The following is a 15,524-nucleotide window of genomic DNA, read 5'->3' as shown; positions in this document are numbered from 1 at the left end:
TCACTTGCTGACTTCGTCATCTCCGCCAGGTCTTCGTCCGTTAACGGATCTGAGTGGGTCTCGAGCAGCTCCTCAACATCATCGGGAGTCATATCGTTGAAGCCATCTCCTCCTAGTAATTTTGCCAGCTTCACTGCCTTATCTACTGCAGAGTGGTGGACTTCGTCAGGAGAGAAACCCTTGTACACGTAATCGTGGACTACTTCTGGCCACAATTCTTTCCAGCAGGCATTCAAAGTTTCTGTCTTCATCTCCTTTATGGCCATCTGAATATTTTGCAGACACGTTGCAATGGTGTACTCACGCCAGTACGCCTTCAGCGAGAAGTTTTCGTCCGAGTCCATAGCCTCGACCAGGTGCTGCAGGGTGTTTCGCGTATAAAGTGCCTTAAATGCGCGAATGACGCCTTGATCCATGGGCTGTATCAGCGATGTGGTGTTTGGCGGTAAGAACTCTATTTGTACGCCATCATACGACAGGTCGAGCGCGTGACCTGCAAAATCTAAAAAAATAAAAATACCTATAGGCCGCAGAATCCCACGATATAATGAAAAATCCGATATATAATTTTACATATACTAGCGAGAAAAACCCGCGATGTACCGAAGCCGCGAAAAGTGAAGCGCGATATAGCGAGGGATGACTGTATATGGTAATATTAGTCAGAACATACATTGCAATAAATGAAGCCGTGTGTCTTAATTCCTTGATAGCTTGCACACCATCTCTATATAAGGTCTCACAGCTGACAATGCATATGAGAGCAAAAACCAAGCCATGAGGTCGAAGGAACTGCCTGCAGAGCTCAGAGACAGGATATAAGGTCTCACAGCTGACAATGCATATGAGAGCAAAAACCAAGCCATGAGGTCGAAGGAACTGCCTGCAGAGCTCAGAGACAGGATTGTGTCGAGGCACAGATCTGGGGAAGCCTACAAAAAAAATTCTGCTGCATTGAAGGTTCCCAAGAGCACAGTGGCCTCCATAATTCTTAAATGGAAGAAGTTTGGATCAACCAGGACTCTTCCAAACGCCCGGCCAAACTGAGCAATCGGGGGAGAAGCGCCTTGGTAAGAGACGTGACCAAGAACCCGATGGTCACACTGGCTGAACTCCAGAGATCCTGTGTGGAGATGGGGGAAACTTCCAGAAGGACAACCATCACTGCAACAGTCCACCGATCTGGGCTTTATGGCAGAGTGGCCAGACGGAAGCCTCTCCTGAGTGAAAGACACATGAAAGCCCGCTTGGAGTTTGCAAAAAAGCACCTAAAGGACTCTCAGACTGTGAGAAACGAGATTCTGTGGGCTTTCAAGTGTCTTTCACTGAGGAGAGGCTTCTGTCTGGCCACTCTGCCATAAAGCCCAGATCGGTGGAGTGTTGCAGTGATGGTTGTCCTTCTGGAAGATCGATGTCCCTTAAACCCTCCGTTGCCTGAACTTCGTTCCAGGTGAGCTAAAAACTTGAGTTAAACAGCTTTTCAGAACATACATTGCAATAAATGAAGCCGTGTGTCTTAATTCCTTGATAGCTTGCACACCATCGAAGTTTATAAGTAAATGTGGGACTTGACACAACTTGAATTATTACAAAGGTGACTTGAGAGTTGCCCTCAACGAATTGAGATCGATGTCCCTTAAACCCTTTGGAGGTTACACCCTTTATAACCCTAAGACCCCCCCTCCCCACCCCCCAAAGACCCCTTAATACCCCTTTATACTCCCAGAACCATAAGACCCCTAAAATCCACCACACCCTTTCAGACCCTAAGACCCTGCATACTGTTAGACGTTAGGCCCTTTAGAACCTCTAAGACCCCACCCCTACCCTGTTAACGCCCTTTAGACCATTTTGATACCCTTTAGAACACTCTACACCTTTCAACCTTCAGACAATTACAACTTTTCAGACCTATGACCTTTACAACTAGACCACATAGACCTTTCATTCGAAATCAATTACCTTTAATTTATTTAGTACATGCTTCCATGTATTTGCTACACAAAATACACCACACAAAACAAGTCCAGGCGAGGCACTGCAATCTCTGATTGCCCTTTCTTGTTGTGTTTATTTTGTTCCAGTTCTGTTTCTTCCCCGTTTTCTCCTTGCTCTTCTAACTGTTTTTGACGGTTAGTTTCCAGCTTGTTCACCACCTGCATACTCCTCCCCTTCCTACTTGATCACATTATTCTTCCAAAGATTCTCTCTGTTGTGGTAGTTGCAAGTTGCAAATTCCAGCATAAAACTAGCGGTATGCGTTGATGGCAAAAAAGAGAAAACAAAAAAGGATAAAATGGTTAGTTATCTGCAGTGAAAGACCACAAAATGCTGACGTTTCTGGCTTTCCCTTCATCTGAGCAAAAATTTAATTTTTTTTTTTTAATTAAAAAAAGAGGAGGTCTGTGTCCCTCTATCTTTCTGTTGGTGTTTCCCCCATTTACATTGTGTTGGCTTTGTTACCTGGTTATGTTTTCACCCCTGTCTGTCTGTCTGTCTGTCTGTCTGTGAACAGGACAGCTCAAAAAGTTGTCGACTACTACAGCTAGCTGAATGAATGAATGAAAATGAATGAATGATCGTTTTCAGGCCATTAGCTAACAGACGGAATTTCATGGAGGGTTTGGGTATGTGACAAGGAAGAAATGATGAGATTTTGATGAAGATTCGGATCCAGATCCGAGAATTTTTAATGTGATTCTTCACCATTGAGAGACATAGCAAAAAACGATATATAGCATGGCATCAAAAAGTTGTGGAACGGATTCGGAAGAAACTTGGTGGATAGGTTGGGACGTTGTTGTTACAGCTTGTAATGCTTTTCAGGCAGATTCCTCAACCTTTCAGCTGCCTGCAAAGAGACAGAAGAAAAAAAACAGACAAAAGGTGAAAAATAACTCCTCAACAAACAACAACAAACAAAAAACACAAAAGAGGGGCTATGTAGGTAGAAGAGGGAAGATTGCCATACCAATATGAGCACAGAGCTCATGATGCGGGGTTTACTTGTTACCCTCGCCAGAGGAGAGGGTATTGCATTTGAGTCCGTTTGTTACTTGCCAGAAAAGATTCCGGCAAGTATGTTGATTGGTTTGTTTGTCTGTTTGTCTGTGTGTGTCTGTCTGTGCGCAGCATTACGTCTACACCGTTGCACATAGAATCGCCAAACTTTACACACATATTTGTCTTGTCCTGGAATAGACTGTGCCCAATTTTTAACTCTCTCGGCCCAAGGCCTCCATTATGACGTCCTAATTCGACGAGTACAAAACTTCATCCAATCAAGATGCAATTTCTTGAGCGCCATAAACTGGTGGAGAAAAAAAAAAATGATGACGTCATCGGTCACGTGGTTCGGCCGCCATCTTGGAAAGACTGAAAAACTTTTCACCTCTATATCTCCGAAAGTGCTGAATAGAAAAAAATAAGACATGGCTCATTGGAAAGAACTCTCCATGGGGAATAAAATATGTTAATGATGTCATGGGTGCCTCCATTATGACGTCATAATTCGACAAATACAAAACTTCATCCGATCAAGATGCAATTTCTTGAGCGCCATGTCGGCATAAACTGGTGGAGAAAAAAAAAATGATGACGTTATCGGTCACGTGGTTCGGCCGCCATCTTGGAAAAACCCAAAAAATTAGCACCTCCATATCTCCAAAAGTGCTGAACAGAAAAAATTGAGACATGGCTCATTGTAAAGAACTCCATGGGGAATAAAATATGTTAATGATGATGTCATCGGTCACGTGGTTCGGTAGAGGACGTGGTTAGGTAGAGCTATTTGGCCACAGTACCAGAAGACATGTTTGGCGAAAACCAAAGACAGCATTTGACCACAAGAACCTGATACCAACTGTAAAGCATGGTGGTGGAAATATTATGGTTTGGGGCAGCTTTGCTGCATCAGGGCCTGGGCAGCTCACTATCATAGAATCCACGATGAATTCTTCATTGTACCAGAGGGTGCTTGAGGATAATGTGAGGCCATCTGTCAGAGAAGTTGAAGTTCAACCGAAGGTGGACCTTGCAACATGACAATAACCCTAAACATACCAGTAAATCCACCAAGGAATGGCTGAAAAGAAAGAAATGGAGGGTTCTGGAATGGCCAAGTCAAAGCCCGGATCTAAATCCCATCGAGATGTTGTGGGGGGATTTGAAACGGGCTGTGCATGCAAGAAACCCCTCAAACATCGCACAGCTGAAAGAATTCTGCATGGAGGAGTGGGCAAAAATTTCTCCCAGTCGATGTCAGAGACTGGTAGACAGTTAGAAGAAATGCCTACTTGAGGTTGTTTCTGCCAAAGGGGGCAATACCACCCATTAGAGCCAAGGGTGTACTTACTTTTTCCACATGCAAAATTTGCATTTATGTTTATTTAAATTATACAATTGTATACAAAATGTAAATGTTTCATAATATTTGTTATATTATATCAAATTTATCTACCAATATTGTTGAAATGAAGATCAAATAGCTGGATGTTGAAATATGTTGAAAAAGTCAAAACTTTACATGGGGTGTACTTACTTTTTCACGTGACTGTATGTATATATATATATATATGTATATGTATATATATATATTGTTGCGGATATGGGATTTGGCCTCCATATCCGCTTGTAAATATTCCCCTATTTCCCCAATACTCCCCAACTATCCCCAATCCCCCATTCCCTAGTCCCATTGTCTGTAAACAACACTCTGTAGAACCGACCTTCCCCTTCTTCCCCCATTAAATGTCGTGCCCAGGTCCACCGCATCTCACGTAGACAACTTTCGGACATCTTGCTAGTTATTCTTAGTCTATGTCAGTTAAGGACTCGTTTCCATTAATTCTGACTCTTCGTTGCACCAGAATGTGATTGTATGGCACCAGTAGTGAGTTTAGGACCTCCCCATACCTCCTCCCATCTTCCCCATGAAACAACAACAACAACAACTACAACAACAGCGCGCGGGGAGTGTGCGTCCTCACTCCGGCTCGGTTAGCCGCCATAGCCCATGTGCGCCGACGGGGTTACCACGAAGGGGCTGCCTGTCGGCCCCTCGTCAAGGGCGGAGCCCGGTAACCCCCCGCACCCAATAAGAAGCAACGGGCCGATTCCATCTGGGGCGGAGCTAACGAGCCGAGGGCGTGTCGCTCCCCGCCGGATATACGCGACGACTGACCGGACATGACGTGAGATGCGCCCCCAGCTTGGAGAAAGAACGTCACCTCCTAGCGCTGAGAGAGACCTCCCGCATCTCTGGACCGGACCGGGTCGATTCTGCCCCTGAGCCAAGGTGCACCTTGAGCCTCGACTACCTGCCCTTCCTTGCCATCAATCCCTGTGTGAGTCAGTTTTGTCCTGTTTATCTGTCGTCTGTCGGGGCTACTATAAGACCGTGATTAAGTGCCTACCTTCCTATGCTGTCTCTCTTGTCCTTGTAATCTAACGTTCCGAAATATTATAACCTCCTCCGGAGGTCTTGAGAACTGTACCCCTGGTGTCGTGTCATTTTAACCCAGCCGTTGTGTCCTTTCCTCAATTGATTTAGCGTAGCGCGACTCGGCCAACGTTCGAGTATAATCGGGTAAACTGTGCAGACGCGGTCATACCAAACCGCTCGGTAAACCAACATCCACAACCGCGTCTGTAACATTTGGTGTCGAGGAGTTGGATTCGGACCTGGGACTAAATTCAGTTAGGCCCAAATTTTGGAACACCAATTGTACCATTAGGGTAACATTTTGGTGTCGGGAAGTGGAATTCGATCCGGAGCGCGTTTCCCGCGCTCGAAATTATAACGGCGAAATTTAATTGTGTTTTACAAAAAAAAAAAAAACCCGAATTTTGAAAGTCGCGCTATGGCAGACCAAGATGGCTGGGTTCCGGTAGAGAGTGAGGCAGGGTCGATCCAGGACCAAATTGAGGGACAAGAGGAGAGCGAAGCAGTGAGGGTAGCAGATTCGCAAAATAGCGCCGTCACGCACGAGGTAGCGGGCGCGCAAAATGGCGCCTCGCAGATGGCCACGGCGACCACGTCCGCGACCGTGGTAGCGCCGCAGGTGGATTCGAACCTTTTTATGTTGCAAATGGGGGCCCTTATGGAGAGGCTAGAAGCAAAAATGGGGGTAATGGGAAACCAAATGGGGGTAATGGGGAACCGGATAGAGGCTCAGAGTGAGCAAATGGGGGTAATGAGGGACGAAGCGAGGGGTGCCGGTGAGGGATTAGACAAGAAATTAGAGGGGTTAGACAATGGGATAGAAGGGGTGAAACATGGGTTAATGGGGGTGGAAAATAGAATGGCTGCCCAGGAGAATCAGATAGAGGGAGTGAAAAATGGGTTAGAGGGGTTAGAAAACAGGATGGAAGGCAAATTGAGGGACATGAGAGACCAAGCGGAAAGGGAAGTTAAACAAATGGGGCAGCAGATAGAGGGGGTCAGAATGGGGGTAGAAACCAAACTGGATGCTCACAGGGAGGAAATGGAGCAGATGAGAGTGGCATCTGGGCAGGAGATGCAAGTGATGGGAGAGGAGATCAGAAGAGGGGTGAGTGAGGAGGTCGGAGGAGTGCGCGAGGAGGTGAGGCACTGTAAGGAGCACATGGAGAAGGAGGTGAGAAAGGGGACTGTAAAGTTACAAGGGGGCATAGAGGACCTGACGCAGGAGGTGGAACAGCTGACGGAGGGACAAAAAGGACTAACGGAGCAGGTTCAAAGGAACACTGCGGTATTAGGAGGGTTAAAGGCGACACAGAAAGAACTAAAAGATGACTTGATAGCGACGAAGAGGGAATGTCAGATGGTACGTGAGGGACTGACGGCAAGGTTGGACGAGGTGGTAGAGGTAATGGAGACGAAGGACCGGCAGGTGAGGACGCACATGGAAACGGTCAAGGTAGCCTTAGAGGATGAGCTTGAGGAGACGTACCGGGGAATAAAAGAGGTGAAGCAGAAATTAGAAGAAGTGGAAGAAGGGGTGAGCGAAATTAAGAAGCGACGGAGAGGGGATAAGAAAGAGATAAAAGAGGAGATAAAAGAATTGGTCCAAAGTCTGTGTTTGGATCGTGAGGATGTGCTCATTAACCGGATGAGGGATTCGCAGGTGATGGAGGAGAAGCGAAGAGGAAGAGGACCCGGTGTAAGTGGTGACCAATATGGTCGTGCGTATGATGCACCAGGGGATTTAAGAAGCTTGGGGGTCGAGATGGACCCGGGTGTTCGTGAGAGGCCGTTGGTGAAGTGTGCGACAGGTCTGGTGTGCGAAAAAGGAGGTGTGCGAGAAAGTCCGACTCTGGGGTGTGTGAGGAAAAAGTGCGTGCCAAGGAGTGAGGGTGCTGGCGAGAGTGAGTCGGTCGTAGCGCGTGTGCGAGGGAGCACATGGAAGCGCGGTGGGGTAAGTGTTACAGAGGGTGTGACGGGAGAGTGTGCGCAGGAGTGTGCGCGAGAAAGGTGTGTGACGGACAGGTGCATGGGGAAAGCGCATGCTGTCAAGAGTAAGGGAGAAGGCACGCCTATGGTGAGTGTTACAGAGGGTGTGACGGGAGAGTGTGCGCGAGAAAGGTGTGTGACGGACAGGTGCATGAGGAAAGAGTGCGCTGTCGGGAGTAAGGGTGAGTGCGTTGTCAAGAATGGAGGTGAGAGTAGTGAGAGTGACAAGGAGCGTGAGTTGGTTGTGACAGGTGAGTGAGGATGTACACCTGGAATGGAAGGATGCACACCTGGAATGGTAGAGCGTGAGTGGGAATGCACGCTGGAATTGGTAGTGAGGCACGTGGTTGGGTGTGTGAATGAGAGCACACCTGTGATTGTCACAGAGGAGGTGACAGAGGAGGGGGCGCGAAGAGGTGTGTTGGTGAGGTGTGCGACCAACGAATGTGTGCCAAGGTGCTCGGTGGTCAGGTGTGTGACCAAGGCTGTGAGTGGAATGAGTGTACCTGGGTGTGTAAGGAAAGGTACGAGGAACATGGGAACGGCTGGATGTGTGAGCAAGGAACGGGCTGCGGGGTGTAAGCATGCAGGTGAAGCATCGACGTTAAACGGAGCAGCGGTTAGAGCGACTTTTAGCCGAATCGGACCCTCGGTGCGTGCTGGGCCTCGCTTTGAACGGCCGCGTCCGTGCTCCACTAGGCGGAGCGGGCGGCTGGATAGGAAGGGTCGTCATGGCGACCACTTTTTGTTGAGGCATTTCGGCAGGTCGAGATCGAGCCATGGGATGGCTCCGTGCCGAGAAGGTGCGTGGGGTCTCGGGCCGGGTAAGCCCCCGTCCCTGCCCCGAGTGCGGGACGTATCCAGCCGCTGGCACCAAACAACCCGCATTCATGGCTTGGCTTTACGAAGCCGGGCTTTGGACAGGAATTGGCGCACCGAGAGGCATTAGTGAGTAGACTGTGTGATGAGGATAGTGTTTTGGCCCCAAAATTAGAAAAAAGCGAAATTTGATGATTGGCAAAGGATTGGCCGTAATGATTGGCAGATGATGAGCAGTGATTGGCAAAATTTTTGATTTGTTGAAATTTGATGTGCAAAATTGGTAGTGAGCGATGGGCCCGGTGGGTAAGGGGGGCATCCCTGCCACCCTTCCCATGGTGGGGCAAAGGAGCTATAGTTTATGGGGTGTATGGCAGTGAAAACTAGCCCGGGTGGGTTCGGATATTGGTAGGGATCTAGCGAAGATGACATTAGGTGACGTTAAGGTTAGTTAGTGACTGATACCTGTAGTGGGGACGCAGGTAGATTAGTATGGATGATAATGACGTGGGAGCGCAATAGTTTAAAGGGACGACTGGGAAGCGCAAGTTTCAGAGGGGAGTAGTTAGCTGAGATGATGCCGTGTGTGTGAGGATTGAACAGGTGAGGATTGAACAGGTGTGATCGAACAGGTGTGATTGCACAGGTGTGCAACTGGACAGGTGTGTGGAGCAGTGGATGAGTAGTGAGTGTTGTGGATCAGCGCGAATGCGCTTGGGGAGAGAAGGGTGCAGGCGGCACCAAGAGTGAGAGCACAGGTGTGCAAGTACAGGTGTGTGGAGAGAGTTGGAGTAAGTGGTACGGAGTGGTGTGCATGGTGCGAAGGTGTGGATGGGGGAAGAGTGGACCCCTTTCACGAGTACCCGGGACGGGTAGTGTAAGTGTTAGGTAGAGGGTATAGGTAAATTGTGGTTGGATATTGGCATTTGTGGTGCGGTTGCAGAATGGTATTGTGGATGGGTGCATTAGTGTTGTGGAAATGGCTGGGCGTGTAGCCTGTTAGTGTGTGTAGTTGGTTGGGCACTCCACCACTGTGAGGATGTCGGCCAGGTGAGGCCGCAGGTGGGCTCTGGGAGCCGTTAGTGTCAGTGGGGCCCGAGGATCCGGAGGACGGACCCGGGTAGCCCAGTGCCAGAGAGGGCACCGAGTGGGGAGAGCGCCAGAGGGCCTTCCCCAGGTAGTTAGGATAGGGTGAGGAGCAGGTAAGCTCGGAGGCAACTGCAGTGGTGGAGGTGTGCAGGTGGGTAGACCCGCTGGGAGAGGTACACGCCACAGCCCAGAAATTGTGCGAGGGCACCGGGAGATGAATCGGGGGAGTGAGACCCCAAATTGAAAAGCACCACAGTTTGGTCAATGGGAATTGGTTTTTAGAACCCATAGTGTAAGTGGGCCAATGGTTTGGCAGGAGAAAGACCCCGGGTAATGTAAAGTTGTTAAAGTCATTTAGGAAATAGTTAGGATTGATGAACCTGTCGCACCATACGCAGCCACTTACCTGTGGTGATGATGATGACTCCACACCTGTGTTTTCTTTGTTTTGTGTTGCAGGAAGTAAGGATTGCTGTGTGGATTTGTGAGACGCATCACGACGTGGATGAGACATTGGGGTGATTCCATCTCTCCCTCCCTAGGAGGGACTGATGATGAATTGGTGATGGCAAATTATGATGTTGAGTTGGAGATGGCAAATTTTGATGAGAGTTGAAAATGGCAAATTTGATTGGTTAGGAGGGAGAGAAGACGAATTTGGTTTATGGGAGGAACGGGGAAGACAGTAGGGACGTTTGTTGATTTGTAAAGTAGATGTTTATGGGTAGTGTTGTGTTTTGTGGATACAGTAAGGGGTAAGGGAGGGGCCATGTAGGTTACCTGGTTGGGGGGGGGGGGGGCGTACGGTAGGAACGTACCTGTCTCACCTGGTTCCCATGTGCCCCCAGTGTGCATTACCTTCTATTGCGTGCACTTTTGCGCCCTTACCACCTTACTCACTTGTCTTCTTCTTTTGTCTCCCACCTCCGAGGATCTGGCTTTGGGGCAGAGGGAGAGGAGAGAGAGGTGCTGGCTCCGCAGTTGTGGGCCTGCACTTTCGCTGCTTGCTGCCTGGATCGATACACCATATGGACCGCAATGTTTGTGGCCACCCACCATGGACCGCAGTTCTTTTGCGGGCAAGCACCACCCATGGATGGACCTATGGGTCAACGTGGCACCTATGCCATACAGGTGAACCACTAATAGTTGGCCCCCTGACGGCCACAATAAAGAAATGGACGCGGTTGGCGCCTTTCTTTATTTTTAAAGAAGCAAGAAGGCCAAGTGCACCACATGAAGGCAAGACCAGCGGCAGAACATCGGCCGGCTGCGACACCACCGGTGATTTATAAACACTTTATTGGTGCACCGGATGGTGCTGACTGTGTTATGGGGTGGTGCTTTTGGTGCTTGGATGGGGTGCTCTGCACATTATTAAAGGCCGTAAGGCCACAGAGCACTCGTGGGTTGGTGTATCGATGCTGGCATGCGTGCTCTCTCTATGCATAACATCTGCATGTGTTCCTCCAAAAACAGGTCCTGGATCGTAGTGTAAATATCAGTGTAGTCTTATGTAAATAATGCTCCCTACCGGCTGTATGTTTAGTTTGAGAATTCTTTCCGCGATTCGGTTATCCTGTGGGTGTGTTTCTGTGAGGAGAAGGGTGCAACGTCACAGGGGGACATATTTACTCATTTGTGAATATCTGTAAAACTGTCGCACTCAGGGTAGAGTTAATAGTAGAGGGAACTACATCTGAGTGCCACACTAAAGTAGGTAAAAATTTATCGGGTCGGGACGCCCCGAGGGTAGAGAAGGGTGCAATGTTGCGGATATGGGATTTGGCCTCCATATCCGCTTGTAAATATTCCCCTATTTCCCCAATACTCCCCAACTATCCCCAATCCCCCATTCCCTAGTCCCATTGTCTGTAAACAACACTCTGTAGAACCGACCTTCCCCTTCTTCCCCCATTAAATGTCGTGCCCAGGTCCACCGCATCTCACGTAGACAACTTTCGGACATCTTGCTAGTTATTCTTAGTCTATGTCAGTTAAGGACTCGTTTCCATTAATTCTGACTCTTCGTTGCACCAGAATGTGATTGTATGGCACCAGTAGTGAGTTTAGGACCTCCCCATACCTCCTCCCATCTTCCCCATGAAACAACAACAACAACAACTACAACAACAGCGCGCGGGGAGTGTGCGTCCTCACTCCGGCTCGGTTAGCCGCCATAGCCCATGTGCGCCGACGGGGTTACCACGAAGGGGCTGCCTGTCGGCCCCTCGTCAAGGGCGGAGCCCGGTAACCCCCCGCACCCAATAAGAAGCAACGGGCCGATTCCATCTGGGGCGGAGCTAACGAGCCGAGGGCGTGTCGCTCCCCGCCGGATATACGCGACGACTGACCGGACATGACGTGAGATGCGCCCCCAGCTTGGAGAAAGAACGTCACCTCCTAGCGCTGAGAGAGACCTCCCGCATCTCTGGACCGGACCGGGTCGATTCTGCCCCTGAGCCAAGGTGCACCTTGAGCCTCGACTACCTGCCCTTCCTTGCCATCAATCCCTGTGTGAGTCAGTTTTGTCCTGTTTATCTGTCGTCTGTCGGGGCTACTATAAGACCGTGATTAAGTGCCTACCTTCCTATGCTGTCTCTCTTGTCCTTGTAATCTAACGTTCCGAAATATTATAACCTCCTCCGGAGGTCTTGAGAACTGTACCCCTGGTGTCGTGTCATTTTAACCCAGCCGTTGTGTCCTTTCCTCAATTGATTTAGCGTAGCGCGACTCGGCCAACGTTCGAGTATAATCGGGTAAACTGTGCAGACGCGGTCATACCAAACCGCTCGGTAAACCAACATCCACAACCGCGTCTGTAACAATATATATATATATATATATATATATATATATATATATATATATATATATATATATATATATATATATATATATATATATATATATACATATACACACACACATATATATATATATATATATATATATATATATATATATATATATATATATAAGTTCAAAACACACCTGGTCACAAGTGTGCCGCACTGACCGGGTCCTCAGTCGAGGTCCTCAGCATCATCCCGTTTCGGCCCTTCAACCTTGATACCGTCAGCTAAGGTGGGCCAGCAGGGGCACATACACATCCACATACAGCAACTACACCTGGATGCGTACATACCCCCACCCCCACCCCCAGCCAGTGCGAACGCAGACTACAACAACAACACCTCCGCATCCAGAATCCACAGCACCAAACAAACATTCACCTTTATACCCTTCACCACTCACCAACAAAACACACCAGATCATTCATACACACACACACACACACACACACACACACACACACACACACACACACACACACACACACACACACACACACACACGCACACACACCAACCAACCACCTACCCTTACAACATACACCACTCAACATACAAAAACACACACTCATGCAAAAATTAATTCATGCAAAAACACACCCTCACCCACTCACTCATACACACAAAATAAGAAATAATAATAGCAACAAAAAACAAACCAAAAAAATACACACAACCAACCTACACCGTTCGACGTGCCTCCATAAGCTTCCTGCATATACAAAATGAGCCTTTCAAGGCAACCTGGGCCACCTTGTCACACATTCTCCTTCTTTCTGTCCCACACACTCCCAGCCTAGCAAGGAATGCAGAAAAGGAATTGCCAATATACCCCACCTCAAATGGCTGACACGAAACTCGCCAACCCTTCTCCCGGCACTCTGCCTCCAGATCACTGTACTTTCCTCTCTTCCTCTCGTGCACCTCCTCCATGTTCTCTTCCCAAGGTACTGACAATTCCCCTAAGATGACCTGTCTTGTTGCACCTGACCAAATGACAATGTCAGGCCGCAATCTTGTCACACAGATCTCCTCTGGGAATACCAATTGTGGCTTTAGGTCTGCCACCACCTGCCAATCACATGCATCTGACAGCCCTCTTTCTTTCCACCTCCTCCTCTTTCCACCTCTTACCACTTGGCCCTCTTTGACAAACCACACCTCTCCCCCATCAGTCTCCTCCACTCGTCTTTCTCTCGACCTCAGCACCTCTTGTTGCACCATCTGCACCACCACCGCCAGCACCTGATCATGTCACCACCTGTATTGTCCTGCTGCCAATGCTACTGAACATGCACTCAGTGCATGCTGCACTGTTCCCACACCTCCACACAAATAACATCTCTCCTCCTGCAACAACCCCCACAATCTCAAGTTTACTGGTGACGGAAGCACATCATACGTTGCCCGCAACAGGAAATTCAACAATATTGGCCCCATCCTCCAATATATATATATACATACATACATACATACATACATACATACATACATACATATATATATATATATATATATATATATACACACACATACACACAAGGGGCAGTCAATAAGTAACCTTAAAATATTTTTCACAACTTGTTTCTTGCGTGTACGTGTGTAACAACTGTTATTTTTCAACATAATCTCCATTGTGTTCAATGCATTTTTTTCCAGCGCTTTACTAAGGCCTGGATTTGTCAAGAATTTTTTTTTTTGGGCTGCTTGTGCAGCCATTCGTGCACCGCCTCTTGGAACTCTTCGTCGGATCGGAAAATGGTTCCACCAAGCGCCTCTTTAAGTGGCCCAAAGATGTGGTAATCTGAAGGGGAGAGGTCTGGCGATTAGGGTGGATGAGGAAGACACTCAAAATGCAGGTCCTCGATTGTTGCAGCTGCAGCACGGGCAGTATGGGGCCGAGCGTTGTCATGCTGCAGCAAAACACCGGTAGTGAGTAGTCCACGATGTTTTGATCTGATTGCTGGTTTCAGATGATTTTCTAGGAGGTCTCAGTATGATGCACTGGTGACTGGTCCCTCTGCGCTACAAGTGGGCCAGGCTATCCCAGAAGAGTGTCAGCATAACTTATCCAGCGGACGGCTGTGTGCGGAATTTTTTGGGCTTTGGTGAAGTTGAATGGTGTCACTCTTTGATTGCCCTATTCGTTTGTCTTAAAGTAGTGGACCCAGCTTTCATCCCCAGTCACTACGTGCTGTAAGAAAGCATCGCCTTCTGCTTCGTAACCTCGCAAAAGTTCTTCACATGCGTTCACTCGCCGTTCTTTCAGTTCGGGTGTGAGTTGTCTTGGCATCCACCTTGCAGACACTTTGCGGAACCCCAGCACGTAGTGAATGATATGGTGTGCTGAACCATGGCTCATGTTCAATTTGGAGACCACTTCATCCTGCGTAATGCGACGGTTTTCCCTTAGCACACACTCAACTCCTACAACCATTTCTGGTGTGTCGGCTGCATGAGGCCGGCCTGAGCGAGCAGCGTCTGCCACACTGGACACTCCACGTTTAAACTTCCTATCCCAGTCGTCCACCTGCTGCAGCGATAAACAAGCGTCACCATATTGCAACTTCATTCTACGATGGATTTCACTGGAATTCACACCCTCACTTCCCAAGAAACAGATGACAGAACGTTTCTCCTCCCTGGTGCATGTTTCTAAGGGAGCCGCCACCTTGGAACTGCTCTACTGACGACATACGCTCAATGTTGCCAGATCTACAACAGGCAAAACATGACTCTTACCCATGGATATAACCATATGTCATCTAAAACTACACACATTACATTCTCGAATTTATATCGCCATTTTACTTATTGACTGGCCCTCATATATACACACACCAGTGGGGTATGCTTACACATTGTAAGCAATAACGAACTGTGCTTTGTAAGCAGGGACATAATAAATAAGACGCTTTGTGATTATAGGCAAGCATCACCGACCTCCTGCTAGATATCAATTGAGGTTTGTATTTCACAGTTTAGTTATAGAAATTGATTTTTTTTAAATGTAAACAGTTTCATTGGAGCAATGATGACATTTGTTAGTATCGTATTGTCGCGTCGCCCGGTAATTAAGATCACCAGGGACGGATACCCAAACCAGCTTTAACTCCGAGGCGGCCTCCGCAGATGACGGTTATTTTTGGCGGCGCGCGGGAATGAATGGATGCGAGATGTTAAATGAACGAACACAAGGGTTTAATAAACTCAACAGTAAAATGCACACAAATGATTTAACAAAATAAATCGCAGACGGAAATAAAGATTCAGGTAAAAACTAATTCCTACGGTGAGACGCCTCCACACACTGTCTCAACCACACACAC

At 48.1% G+C, this 15,524-nt stretch overlaps 1 protein-coding gene across 4 annotated transcripts in view; it reads right to left on the bottom strand.

Moving 5' to 3' along the window:
- Positions 1-2,654: 2,654 nt before the first annotated feature.
- The window catches only part of GALT (galactose-1-phosphate uridylyltransferase), a 43,992-nt gene continuing 31,122 nt past the window's right edge, over positions 2,655-15,524 (bottom strand). For all 4 annotated transcript variants that reach the window (XM_078771902.1, XM_078771906.1, XM_078771903.1 and 1 more), the window contains one exon: positions 2,655-2,851. In XM_078771902.1, the coding sequence (XP_078628028.1) occupies positions 2,804-2,851 (48 nt within the window). In that variant the 3' untranslated portion in view covers positions 2,655-2,803. The remainder of the gene's footprint in view (positions 2,852-15,524) is intronic.

Source organism: Myxine glutinosa, chromosome 2, assembly GCF_964187855.1.
Source record: "Myxine glutinosa chromosome 2, kmMyxGlut1.1, whole genome shotgun sequence".
In the NCBI taxonomy this organism is placed as follows: Eukaryota; Metazoa; Chordata; class Myxini; order Myxiniformes; family Myxinidae; genus Myxine; species Myxine glutinosa.
Note: the sequence above shows the minus strand (reverse complement) of the source record. Positions and strands in the feature narration are given on the sequence as shown.